The sequence below is a fragment of the Doryrhamphus excisus genome, chromosome 6 (genome assembly GCF_030265055.1).
Source record: "Doryrhamphus excisus isolate RoL2022-K1 chromosome 6, RoL_Dexc_1.0, whole genome shotgun sequence".
Lineage (NCBI taxonomy): Eukaryota > Metazoa > Chordata > Actinopteri > Syngnathiformes > Syngnathidae > Doryrhamphus > Doryrhamphus excisus.
Window position 1 is genome coordinate 7,320,772 of NC_080471.1, and position 14,055 is coordinate 7,334,826.

A 14,055-nucleotide genomic window follows, 5' to 3' on the forward strand; every position below is an offset into this window, starting at 1 on the left:
AAATGTTAAATTTGCTCAAAAATTTTGCCACAATTTCAAACATTTTCAGGTCTGGAAAGTCTCTAAAACCCCAAAAAGCTAGTAACTAGCAAGCCAGCTAAGCTGGTTGAAATGTCAAATTGCCTGTGCGATTACTAAATCTCACGTAAATGTGACCAAAAAATTATTAATTTGTTTGATGATCTGAAATATTTAAGTGTGACAAAACATGCCAACAAGTCAGGAATCAGGATGGACACATAACACTTATAACTGTATATACAACTTTATATATCATTTTACTGAAGGATGTGAAGGTTTTTAACGGCCCCTTGTAGCAGGGGGTCCCAAAGCAAACTTTATTACATCACAAGCTGGAAATAAGACAGAGGTTGTTAAAAAAGGGGCCCCTTCTAGAGCCCCTTTTCTCAATTTTCTTCTGCGAGTGGGCTCTCAAATATTTACATCTCCTGATTGTGTGCCCTTTCTAGCAAATGTTGGTACAGCTTCTGTGTGGAAATGACATTTGCAAAGTGCAAAAAGAAGAGGGAGAGAAATTTGGAAGTAAAAAAAAAAAAAAAAAAGCCAAAAATGAAATGTTTGTTCAGCTGTTGCACGCTGCCTTCCAGTTACTAGAAGTCGTTATTTAATTTCCAGTCATTCATTAACAATGGTGAGTATAAATCCTTGTTTTGCTCTTGTGTAAAAAAAAAAAAAAAAAAAAATCACAGCCAAAGAACACGAAAACAACACTAACTGTTACGCAGCTTCCTTCCTTTCCTGCGTCTCTCTCTTTCCTTTTGGTCCAGTTCCCAGGTGCTTTGTAAACATCCCTTGGCTGACCCGCATGGCTCTCTTGCTTTCATCTGTCTTTTCATAACGTAGTTTTGATTTCATGTGGATACAATTAATTATGAATAAAAAACACAAATATTGCATGACACAAATTTTTTACTTTTTACTCATGCACAATAAAAAATGTGATGTATAAAATAGAAAAAGTACCTGTAAATGAAAAGAAGTATTTACAATGGACTGATTGGAAAAAAAACAATAATTGTAATTTCTTTTCCCAATGGTGCTTTTACATTAAATGATTATTAAATGAATAAAAGAGTAACACATAACATGACATAAGAACTATTTTTATTCCGTGCATATAAACCATTTGAAAGTATCAATGTAAATATTCAAATAAAAATTAATATTCAAATATTCTATTAATATATTTATTTAAATATTTTTTAATAAATTTTAAAATAAATGTAAAATATTTTTTTAAATAAAAGTAACACATAACATGACATAAAAACTATTTTTATTCCGTTCATATAAAACATTTGAAAGTATCAATGTAAATATTCAAATAAAAATAAATATTCAAATATTCTATTAATATTTGTATTTAAAAAAATTAAATACATTTTAAAATAAATGTAAAATATTTTTTAAATAAAAGTAACACATAACATGACATAAAAACAATTTTTATTCCGTGCATATAAAACATTTGAAAGTATCAATGTAAATATTCAAATTAAAATATATTTAAATATTCTAATAATATTTTTATTTAAAATTTTTAAAATAAATGTTTAAATAAATGTAAAATATTTTTTAAATAAAATAAATTTTAATTATTTTTATTCAAGCAACATTTTTTTTCTTTTTAATTAAATTAAGTATACACAGTATAATTGACTTGCATGCCACTGTTTTAATACCAGATAGCAAAATGCAAAACTGCCAGCTGCCCTGGCGAGTATAAAAACCACTAAAGTAGCTAATTTGCCGTCACCGTAGTAACAGGAAAACGATATTCCCTTAATTGCAAGCCAACATAACGTCATACTGTTTGAAAAGCTTATTTTAAGGTCAGTCAAGCTCTGTTGTGTAATATTTACTGTATGTCACAGTCTTGCTCTTGCTCTCTTGTCGTCACTGATGGCCTTCTGTGGTGTCATCACAAAAAAACATCTACGACCATGTTGCGTTTGCACCGGCACGTGCGGTTGTGTTCAACTCCCTCATGGCGTCTGTCGTTTGCCAGGTAAAGGGGAAGATAAGGAATTCCCGACGATCGGAGCACGACTGATCCGTCTTGAAGATAAGGTAAGACACGCTCCTGCTGGCATCACTTTGTGTTTTGTCCGTACGAGCCCACAGATGAGATAATGCGTTGGTGTGTGCGTGTGTTTCATGTGTTCTACATGGGATTAGTCAGTCTTCCGTTATGTATACAGTACAATGCCTCTCTCATTGGGCGTGGCCTAATGATGGGAGTTTCTATGTACAGTAGGTGTGCCCCATCCAGGCCCCCACCCATAGTGACGGCAGCAGTGGCGATGCCAGCCTGATGTCTGTCTGTCTGCCCGTTTTCCAGTTTGTACCCGTTGAACCGGTGCGTGCTTGCTGGGTGTATGTTTTTCCGACGTACAAATCACAGGGTGTGAAGTGTGTCGCTTGGGGCGGGCGGCTATGCGTCCTTTGCTGTTTGTTTGCTGGAATTACGGCGTGTGGATTTTGAAAAATGTGTTGTGTGTTTGTGTGTTATGCAAACAGTAGGACAATGCCTGGTGTCAACATGGCTTGACTGGCTGTGTTGGCAATAGAGGAGCCTTAAAGTTGAAACGATGCCTTCAGGCTCCTTTGGATTCATTGAGTCATTTCATAAAATAACAGCAACAGTAAATTGAATAGAAAATGATTATGCATACAAATAATAGAAGTGTGTACAAGGCCACTATATTTTTGACGTTTTGTTTCTTAAGCACAAAACAACAAGTACTTTAAGAACTTCTTGACATCCTAAAAGGTTACAATAATTAGCTTCTTGGCTGATTTTTTTTCAATATCGACTCCATGTTTATTTTGAGTTGTCGCTGCACCCTTGGGGTCATTTTGGTTGTCCGGGACACTCCTGGGAAGGTTCGCCACTGTTCCATGTTTTTGCCATTTGTGGATAATGGGTCTCACTGTGGTTTGCTGGAGTCCCAAATCTTTAGAAATGGCTTTATAACCTTTTCCACATTGATAGATTTTATATTTTAACAGAGGGGCAGTCACTTTTTCACATAGGACTATGTAGGTTTGGATTTTTTTCAAGTTTTATTTAAAAATGAAATTTATTTGATGATCTGAAACATAAAAGTGTGGCAAAAAAATCAGGAAGGGGGCAAACACTTTTTCAAACCACTCTACAGATTGAGTCAGTGTTTTTAATGCTGTATTTATTTATTACTGCATCTTTGGTTTATTTCAATTTACATTTATTTACGTTACATTATTTTTATGTATTGCTTTTACAGTATTATTTTAATAGAAAAAAAATATTCTATTAAAATATTACGAGTTTTTGTATGTATGGATTTACTTTTTAAACACATGTTTTTCTTTTCTGTCATCACTGCATCACCTATCCATCTATAGGTGATCATCTAGGCATCATCTACCCATCTTATAATCCATCTACACATTTTCATGTTGAAGTGTTGCCGATGCTGCACATTCAGCAGAGGCTCATCTTTCCTCTCAAAATTCCCGCAAAACAACAAATCATCAGCCAGCCTGCCCTCATAATGACTATTTACATCTTAAGCGTCTTGTTTTGGTGGTGTTGATGGGCCAGCACACCTGTTACATAGGAGCCGGGATAAAGCGTAAAGTCATGGGGGTTGGTCGTTGGAGGGGAAGGGGTTTCCTCTATGTTTACGCCCCAGGCAGCAGGTGGAAGAACCGGATGACACTCTTGGGTCCTGCTCCAGTTTTGTGGGCAAAGGGACACCTGTCCATTCCATCTCTGGGAAAATGGAGGAAAATAGAGTTTCCAATGGAACGCTGTGGCTCATGCTCCGTAGCTTATCATGGCTGAAGAAGAGACTAGATCTAAATACTAGGTATGCTCTGATCGGGGTTTTCTGCTGCCGATACCGATCCAGATCAACAATGAGTGAAATCGGCTGATTCTGATGCTTGTTTTACCACAACATTATCAAAATGTTGGTATCCACAACTCACCTTTTCTATTTCACAATGCATTTATTTGTGATCTTCTCACATTATTAACTGAAAACCTGAATGAAAAGCAGGTTTGTCCACCTCTGCTGGGTCCCTCCAGCCACATCCGCTGGACGTGACAGTCATTGGACAGCCAAAACGGGGAAGTGCTCATGCGAGTGTGTCACACGACACAAAACAAAAGTTCCTCCTGCACTATAAGTGCTACATAGTGTTTGCATGCTCCCAAATCCGTGCTGAGGCGGTACTCATCCACAAATTTGGAAGTACAGCGGTTTGGGACCGGGGCTTTATAGGATGATCACATTGCGAGCCTCCGCACCAATGTAAAGCCCACACACGGCAGACATGTTTGTTCGGAATGATGCAGCGGGTGCGGAGCAGATCAGCTTTTAAAGCGAGTATCTGCCAATATTTATATCGTCCTTTGTCACTGATATCAGCCGATCGGTGGCTGATCAATCGGCGCACCCCTACTAAATAGCATTACCAGCATGCTAGCTCGTCACCAGCTTCGATCAAGAAAACATATGTAAATTATAGCAATCTTATTTAATATGTATTGTGTATAGTGTTTGCCTGAGCGTTTCCTGCAGCCTGGTGGTTGGGGACCCCTACCTTACATCATGCTTGGGTATAATGTGCTCTTTTACATATTTGCAAATACTGTAAGAATGCCACTTTGGCAATTGGCTTCTTTGAGCCAATGAAATTGAATAATAATCATTCATTCATTTTCTACCGCTTTTTCCTCACGAGGGTCGCGGGGGTGCTGGAGCCTATCCCAGCTGTCTTTGGGTGAGAGGCGGGGTACATCCTGGACTGGTCGCCAATCACAGGGCACATATAGACAAACAACCATTCACACTCACATTCATACCTATGGACAATTTGGAGTGGCCAATTAACCTAGCATGTTTTTGGAATGTGGGAGGAAACCGGAGTACCCGGAGAAAACCCACGCATGCACGGGGAGAACATGCAAACCCACACAGAGATGGCCGAGGGTGGAATTGAACCCTGGTCTCCAAGCTGTGAGGTCTGCACGCTAACCACTAGACCGCCGTGCCACCTTGAATAAGGTCTGTTTATGCAATTTGTTTTGTTTTGATAGCAAATATCCTAGCCTTATTTAGCCTCATATGAATATCAAATGAAACCCTGCACATCACATCATTTCCCCCTGGGGGGAGCGTAGTGAACTGTCAGAAGTACGTAAGGATGGGCTAGGAGACCTGGGTTCGATTCTCCGCTCGGGCATCTGTGTGTGGAGTTTGCCACCAGTCCGGGTGCACCCTGCCTCTCGCCTGAAGACGATAGGCTTGAGCATGCCCGCTACCCTGATGAGGATAAGCTGTATTAAAAATGGTTGGATGGTGGCTGTCATCCCATTACCTTCTCCAGGGGGCACCACCGACCTCCTGCTGCTCCTTACCTCATGGCACACAGAGCAGACCCTGGTGCTTAAGTAGAATCTTTCTCAACAGTCCAGTGGAATTACTCACCAGCAAAACCACGGTGTGTGTGTGTGTGTGTGTGTGTGTGTGTGAGAGAGTGTGAGTGTGTTCCCATGGCTTCTCCACTCCCAGCCTGCCTCCGACTGCATTTTCATCCTGACAAATTCTCCCTCCTGTTAAAATGTCAGACATGAACCGCTCTCTCCGCGCTTTATGCAAGGATGTCAGCTCTTAGATGAATTTATCTTTTGTGGGCACAAGGGGGGGCTCAGCCTTTGTGCGTCCTGCTCAGGGACGGACAATGATTTATCACGCCATGAGCAGACAAAGACACATGAGGTGCCCACACACACACACGAGTAGACCTGATTAATCGCCAACGCGCTCTCGAGATTGAATTCTCCAGGAGCGGCTTGGAAACAATGAAGACGGATGGTGCTGTGTGACAGACTGGTATCTTTCTGTCCGACGCGCTCTATGAAAAATGACCAAACGACACGCTCAAACTGCAGCCGCTGTCGCTGAGCTTCGTTGAGGCCTTTCACAGCTTTGAGGATGGAAGACGAGGCGTTACGTTGGTCGTTTTGTATTGGGACGAGATTTTTTTCATGTGGTGACAAGCGGCCAGGTCACCAGAGAAGCAGTAGCCAACACATAAAGTGAGGGACAGGATGTGGAACTGCAACAAGATACCGTAGATCTCCACTATTTGCAGGGGTTATTCGTATTTTTGACACGCAGCTCGGTCCCCCCCACTAAAACCCTTTTGCTGGCTCGACATTAAAGGGGACCTATTTTGCTTTTCCAGCCTATAAATGTTGTTATAAGGTTGTATTATTGTGTTAATCGATGTCAAAGTTTTACATATAATGAGCTTTGCGCATGTGAAAGTAAGCACTTGAAAGATGGGGAGGCGCTGAACTGATTCTGGAAGATCTAGAAAGCTTTCTGTGCAGTTTCTCAAAAATAAACGTAATAGGTCACCTTCAATGTACTTCTCCATTTTGTGTGCATGGCTGGAAACTCGTGTGAAGAACTAAGCCCTACCAGAAAGTAGGGTAGGGTTCATTCGTAGTTAGGAAGCATTTTGGGCATGTGATCGAGCACAGCGGAGTGGGCGTGTCCGGAGGCGGGCCATGGGTGTAATAAATTAAAACAGACCGCAAATCCAAGGAAATACAGCTGCAGATCTCAAAATCTCCAGACCAGAAGATTTCTCAGTTGGACTCGTGATTATAAGTAGCTTCACCATTTTTGTTAATCGCTTCAAAAATAGTTTGGGGTATCCTTGATGCGAGTGTTTCCAGGAGGCTACTGGGAACATTAAGGAACAGCTCCAAAGTGGTGAAGATGGCTTCACCAAGGGCATCAACTGTCGGGAACTGATGGCCATTTTTATAAACTTCCCTTGCCATCCACCCCCAAATGTTCTCTATAGGATTAAAATAAGGGAAACACGCGGGATGGTCCAAAAGAGTGATGTTATTCTCCCAAAAAATGTATAATGTAAAGACAGTATATGGGGGGCCTCCTGTAAGCTACCTTGGTTACTGTTGTATTTTACACATACTGTAAGTGTCTTTTCACAGTACTTACTAGTATGTGGTTAAAATCACTCCTATCCATTGAGGGAACATATATACCGTACCTTGCTACGTCCGTATCGTGTGTATTAGCACCCGGCTGAAGAATGCGTGCCCTGACCTTAATAGCATCTCAATTAGGTAAGTATGCTGTAAATTACAGCAAGGCCAAATACTGGGAATACTTGAGTGTTTGTTAGGAGTCCATCTGTAAGGCATTTAGGGCCCCTCAGCTCTATAAGCATGGCTTTTGTTGGGGGGGTGATACAGTGTATGTGTGTGTGTGTCTTTAAACCGTACTACAATCAGCTGAGTGCCAGACCTTGGCTACGAGGCTAGAATAGTAACCACAAAGGGCCTTATATACTGTACATATTTACATTTGACTGCTAAGTGGATACTTGAACACATGTAAATATACAACGCAACACACACATAGTGTATATACATAGTATATGTCCAGTCCAAGCAGCTGTCATTTATGATGGTATCATGTGATCAGGAATTGTACGTTTTGTACACATTTGTAGACATTATTTATTGCCATTGTATGCGTTTTTTATGCAAATGGTCTCATTCATTCATTCATTCATTCATTTTCTACCGCTTTTCCTCACGAGGGTTACGGGGGGTGCTGGAGCCTATCCCAATTGTCTTCGGGCGAGAGGCGGGGTACACCCTGGACTGGTGGCCAGCCAATCACAGGGCACATATAGACAAACAACCATTCACACTCACATTCATACCTATGGACAATTTGGAGTGGCCAATTAACCTGGCATGTTTTTGGAATGTGGGAGGAAACCGGAGTACCCGGAGAAAACCCACGCATGCACGGGGAGAACATGCAAACTCCACACAGAGATGGCCGAGGGTGGAATTGAACCCTGGTCTCCTAGCTGTGAGATCTGCACGCTAACCACTTGATCGCCGTGCAGCCCTTTTAGTCCCATAAAATTGAAATAGTAACGAAAAAAAGTTGTTGTATTATGAAAAATAATCAAAATAACAAATAAAGTTTTTTTAAAAATATTAAAATGATTATATTAGTTTAAATTAAATTATTATATTAATATTTAATATTGTAATGTTAAAACATATTTAAAAAAATATTACAAAAATATGAGAACAAAGTCAAACTATTGGAATGTGGGAATAAATACTAAATATTTTTGGATTTTTTTTAATGAAGTCAGAACAAATATTACGAAGATTATTTAAGAATAAAGTTGAAATATTTAGAAAAAAGACAATATTAAAAAGGGAAATCACAAAGCTGAGATGCAGTTTTTTAGCATGTCATGTGAAAATATCAAAAATATCAGTGGCCACCCTTGGCTTAGATACCAACTATCATTTTTTAAAATTCATATATTTCCCATATGTTTAATTTATTGCATTGTTTTAATGGTAGCTTACTATAGACCGCCACAAAATAATGTGACTCTTTAATGAAACAATCCAGGTGCATGTGGATTTCCCGCCCACAGCACTTTCACCCCACCAATACGGCCAAGACCGCTGCCCTGCTATTGTTTCTGCTGCAAGACCACACGGGCTACAAGCCAATGTGCCACCATCACGCGTTCCTTTATTTATCTCTACCTTTTATTCCCTTATGGATGCCCCTCTTTCTTCGCTTTGCTCCTGTTCCCATCACCTCTCCACCATGAGAGCATCCTGCCCGTTGTTGTGATGTGTTGTTGATATATGCGTGTTTGGCTGTAGCGTAGCACAGCGGGGAACCAGACTAACCAGGCCGCTCTAAACAAAGAGAGGAAACTTGGCAAAGGAAACGCACACAAATCCTGGAACACAGCATCAGCGCTATAGCGGCCGTACTCTCGCTGACCTGCGGCGCAGACAAGCGCACAGGGAACCTTTCCTTGCACGTCTAGACTTGGCACTTCCAGCACCTCGCGCTTCCTCATGTTTGTGTTTTTATGCTTGAAAATCTGCTTTTCCTGAGTGCTCCTTTACTTTGTCTGGCAACGGCAGAGTTCTTTGCTGCCTGGACGCTTCTACGGGGGACAACAGAGGTCATTGTCCTTGACAGAGCTGCACCCTCTGGACGTTCCCTCGTCGGGGGATGGGGGGCAACGTGGTCTTGCAAAATAAACTTTCTGACAATGTTCTTTCTCACATACTCCATTTTTGAAGTGAAATACACAATAGAAATCCAATAAAGATTTATCCATCCATCATTGCATGAAAACATCACGCCATTATTGACAAGACAATGTTCTAGACCATGGGTCTCAAACTTGTGGCCCGCGGGCCAAATGCGGTACACAGGATGCTAGTTTGAGGCCCCAATTTTTATATCAATGCGTCCCAGGCGAGTTTGATATGGATGCCATATGGTATCATGTACCCAAAAATGACAGCACAAGTGACGCCATTTTGCCCCTCCCATACCATGATACACTCTGGAGGCTGGTTCCAACGCTTCTTACTGGGAGGACCTGCTAGCTCGGGTTAGCTAACTCCAGGCGCTTTATTTCAGCTGCTAAGCTGTTTGTTGTGTCCAAATCAATAAATAAGACGCTGTCAATGTTCCAACAACAACTCCGGCATTGGATTAGCGGTGAAGCTACAGGCTTATGACGCTGGGTACAAAAAAATGCAGGAAATTATTTGGAATAAAACTGTAAATAAAATTTTTTTTTTGTTTTTTTTAAACCCTGATGCGGCCCAACCTCACCCAGACCTTAGCTCCAGTGGCCCCAGGTAAATTGAGTTTGAGACCCCTGTTCTAGACTATGTTCTCATCACCGTTTTTTCACCGTAATGAACTCAATAGCATGCAAAGCGAGAGTGAAGGCGTTCTGCTAGTCTGATAGCGTGCTGCCTGGAGTGCGGCCTTGCAGTAAATCACGTTGAGGCAATGCGCTGGGGATGCAGCTCGTGGCAGCTCCCAGACGGCCTTTTGGCTGCGGCTCGTCTCTCTTAGCGCCACTCTCTAATTTCAGAGTCGGGTCCTTGCCCACTACTGTGTCTTTACCGCATTCCCACAAGCCAGAGACGCATAGTCTGCCTGCCTTGCCTGCCCGGGCGCTCACTCTCCATCTCATAGTCTCACTCCTTGCTGGTTTTTGGCTTTTGTCATCAACCCCCACTTGTTTTTTTTTCTGCCGCTTTTGGTTGAGCTTGTCAGTGCCTGTGTATTCTCATTTGAATCCAGGATTATAGGTCTCCTAAATCATGTTGAACACATCCAGCATCTCTCTGCATCCTGTAGCAGCCACTTTAGGGCTTTCTGCTTGGCTGTAAATATCAATGCTCCATTTCCACTCTAATTGGACAAACTTTGCAAAGCCCTGGGATATATATTTTTTCTGCATGTTTTATTGTCTTGGCTGTATGCCTCCCACCCTTCCCCCAACATTGTAATGCACTCCTACGTGGACCAGTTCATTATCAGCAAAGAGGTGTGAGCATATTTAGGGAGGTTACAAGGCGGTCAGAATACAGTTCATGAAAGCGAGTCGTGTGTTTTATGGGGCTCCCGTGTTCTTGCTCATGCGTAGCGCTAAGCAGCTAAGCAACACTGGTGCCGACACGATGCGGCCTGCTCTTAAATCAGGCTGCTGGACGGAAAAGTAAACCACCCGTGCGTACAGTCGTTCCTCGTTTGTAGTGGTTAATTTTTTTGTATTATTTATTTTGCGCGGCCCGCGGGCCAAATGTGGCCCGCAGGACACTAGTTTGAGGCCCCCGCCTTGACATGAAAGTGTAATGTAAGTGCGGCCCGCGCAAGTTTGATATGGATGCTGTATGGTATCATGTACCCAGAAAAAATTATTACGTTTGATTAATGTTCATGTTAAAGGTTAAATAACTGTTAATAGTTATCCTCCCTATCCGTGTGGAAGTGGTAGGTTTTTGGCTATTTAAGTTTAAAGGAAATAACTTGAAGGCTACCGTTTAGGTCGCTAGCTCTCTAGTTTGCGAGTTAGCATGTGTCTCAAGACCCTGCAGTTGCGCAATATGTTGTAAATAAAAAGAGTATAAATGTGACTATAGTCGTGTTTTGTCATGTCTACAGGGCTCTAATAATGCTTTGTTCATTTTAATCTGAAAAAAATAATTTGTCTACCCACCAACTATATGTGGTTTCTTAAGGTTTCATTATTTGCCGTTTTATTATTATTATTATTATAATATTTATTTATTAATTACTGATTGATTGATTTTCTTTATTCTTGATTTGTTTGTTTATTTTTCATCTTATTTTGTGTAGAAAAATAAAAAGTAAGATATTTGAGAACAGTGGAATGTTTTATCAGAGCTTTTATTGTAGAAAATTGGAACCAAAGCAACGTTTTTAACATTTTTTTGTTTTTAATAAATGCGTTTTTTTTTTTGTTTGTTTTTTTTTTTGAAAACCTGATGCGGCCCAGTCTCACCCAGACCCTAGCTCCGGTGGCCCCCAAGTAAATTGAGTTTGAGACCCCTGCTAGAGATGGTGTCTCCATAATCAAAAATGGGCAAGATGGTCATTTTGACAAGTGTATGTTTTGCTGAACGGGTGAAAGAGGACTTATTGCGATAGAGGAAGCTCAAGCGAGCTTTGACTTTTGACTGTAGGTGCTTGATATGGATGGTGAAGGAAAGGGGCGTGTCCAACCAGAGGCCAAGATATTTGTAACAGGTCACAAACTCCAATTCAGACCAATTGACACAGAAAATTTTGGGAGTAGGGGTGAGATCAGGTTTTCGGTCAAAGATGATGCATTTGGTTTAATTGGTTCCAGACCCGGACGCGATGAATGAATTTTTGCCACATAGGATTCAATGTTAATAAATTGAATATTAGAGTATACTTCTTAAATATGTATTTTTTAATCATTGGAGCCCCATAGACATGAAATAATACCGCTATAGTCACTTATTATTCATTTTTTACACCACATTGATCAACCCTTATGCTGTTGGGACTAGAGACAGATACTAGCTAGCAAGCTAACAAGCTAAAAAATGTATTTCTAGCTCACATTTTGTATTTGCTGAACGTTTGTGGGCAAGTTTAAGAGCTAATATGCTAATAATAAAGAACTATAGTAATACAAAAATATGCCTGCTGACTGTATTGATTAAAATAATGGTCAAAAGTTCCAAAATTGATATCCTTTTACATAAAATTCAATGTAATTATTGTTGTAGTTTACCGTAAAGAGCTTTCCCCTACTTAAGTATACATACAAACCTATTTCTATCTGTGATTAAATGTGATTAATTCTGAGTTAACTATGGACAAAGAGTGCGATTAATCACAATAAAATATTTTAATTAATTGACAGTCCTAGTTTACATAACAAATCTTTTTTACAACAATTGTCAACATGAAGACTAGTTAGACATATTGTCATTGCACAATAACACAGCAGTGAAATTGCCAATGAAATGTTGTTGCCTGGCTCTCGTGTAATAATGAATAATAAATAATAAATAATGTGGAGAATAAATAGATTACATCAAATATGAACAACAATGTACAGCGTAAACAGTAATTTGTACAAATAATTTAAATAATTTAGAATAAATAACAATAATTTAAAGTTTTGGTTGTGCGTGTGGGCAGGTAGAGAGGCTTATTTGGCATTGAGCAGTCTGATGGCCAGGGGGAAGTAGCTGTCTCTAAACCTGGTTGTTAGCACCCAGAAAAAAACCCATGCACACATGGGGAAAAAACATGCAAACTCCATGCAGACATATCCAACGGAGATTTGAACCCAAATCGTTCAGATCTCCTGACTGTGTGACCAACGTGCTAACCAACAGCCCAACGTGCGGCCTAAATAACGTATGGGCTTGTTCCATGACCAGCCACCAGCTCGTACCTTTGGGTTAGTGCCGTGAGAAGCTTTCTTAAAGAGACGTGAATTGAGTTGCGAGTTGCATGTCGGAGGTTTTTTAACTAGCTGTTATTCATACAGACGCCTTTCCAACTGTGAAAAGCTGACTTGGCCACTTTGGGGCTGGGATGTTGGCTCTGCGGCTACTTTTAGCCCAGGCATATGTTGCAGGCGTCAGCGACGTCGCTAGCACTTGAACGATAGTAAATCCCCCGCTATGTGTGTGTGTGTGTGTGTGTTTGCACCTGTGTTGACATGGCGTGTCCCATTTACTCAACACCTTGTCACGTCCTGTTTGCTTATACGCTAACATCTCCTGTAAAAACTCATTTTTTCACCCCCCCATCTTAATAACTTGGTAATGATTTTACGGGAGTATAATGGCTAGTGCTTTTTTGTTTTTATGTTTTTATGTGCACGCCTTGTAAGAGCAATTAAAGTGGCACGTGTCCTTCAAATGTGTGCCGTTGACTTTGAAGTCTACTCAAGGTATGGATGCTGTGCTGGAGACACAATCAATGGATGAAGTGGATCTCCTGCACATTTGCGATTTAGAATAAACAGCCTCGCAAAGTCACAAATTTTGGTCCAGCTTTCTTTAAAAATAGGCCATTCTCAGCCTCTTTAATGAATATTGTGAAATTTTGTGAATATTTTTTCAGTTTATTTTGTCACTCATGAAAGCAGACCTAGTATATTTGTATTTTAGGCAATACAACATATTCACGAGGGATGAGTCGGATACTTGTTTATATCAGACCTAGACCTAGACATAGACATAGACATAGACTTTCTTTATTGTCATTGCACAATAACACAGCAGTGAAATTGCCAACGAAATGTCGTTGCCTGGCCCCCGTGTAATAATAAATAAATTATAAATTATAAATTATAAATTATAAATTATAAATTATAAATTATAAATTATAAATTATAAATTATAAATTATAAATTATAAATTATAAATTATAAATTATAAATTATAAATACTATTTTGGATACCTCATTTAGCAGTAGAGTGTATAAAGATAGTATTTTTAATCTGGAAAATAAGGATTATTATCTTCTTATAAAGGGCTGCACAGCGGACATGTGGTTGGCGCGCAGACCTCACAGCTAGGAGACCAGGGTTAAATTCCACCCTCGGCCATCTCTGTGTGG

The 14,055-nt window shown here is 40.3% G+C and overlaps 1 protein-coding gene across 3 annotated transcripts in view; it reads left to right on the forward strand.

Annotated features, from left to right (window-relative positions):
- The window catches only part of kcnq1.2 (potassium voltage-gated channel, KQT-like subfamily, member 1.2), a 184,421-nt gene that overhangs the window by 120,795 nt on the left and 49,571 nt on the right, over positions 1-14,055 (forward strand). For 2 of the 3 annotated variants that reach the window (XM_058076398.1, XM_058076401.1), the window contains one exon: positions 2,030-2,091. In XM_058076398.1, the coding sequence (XP_057932381.1) occupies positions 2,030-2,091 (62 nt within the window). Of the gene's footprint in view, positions 1-2,029; positions 2,092-9,034; positions 9,777-14,055 lie in introns of those variants that run through there. The other variant, XM_058076400.1, reaches the window with a different exon arrangement.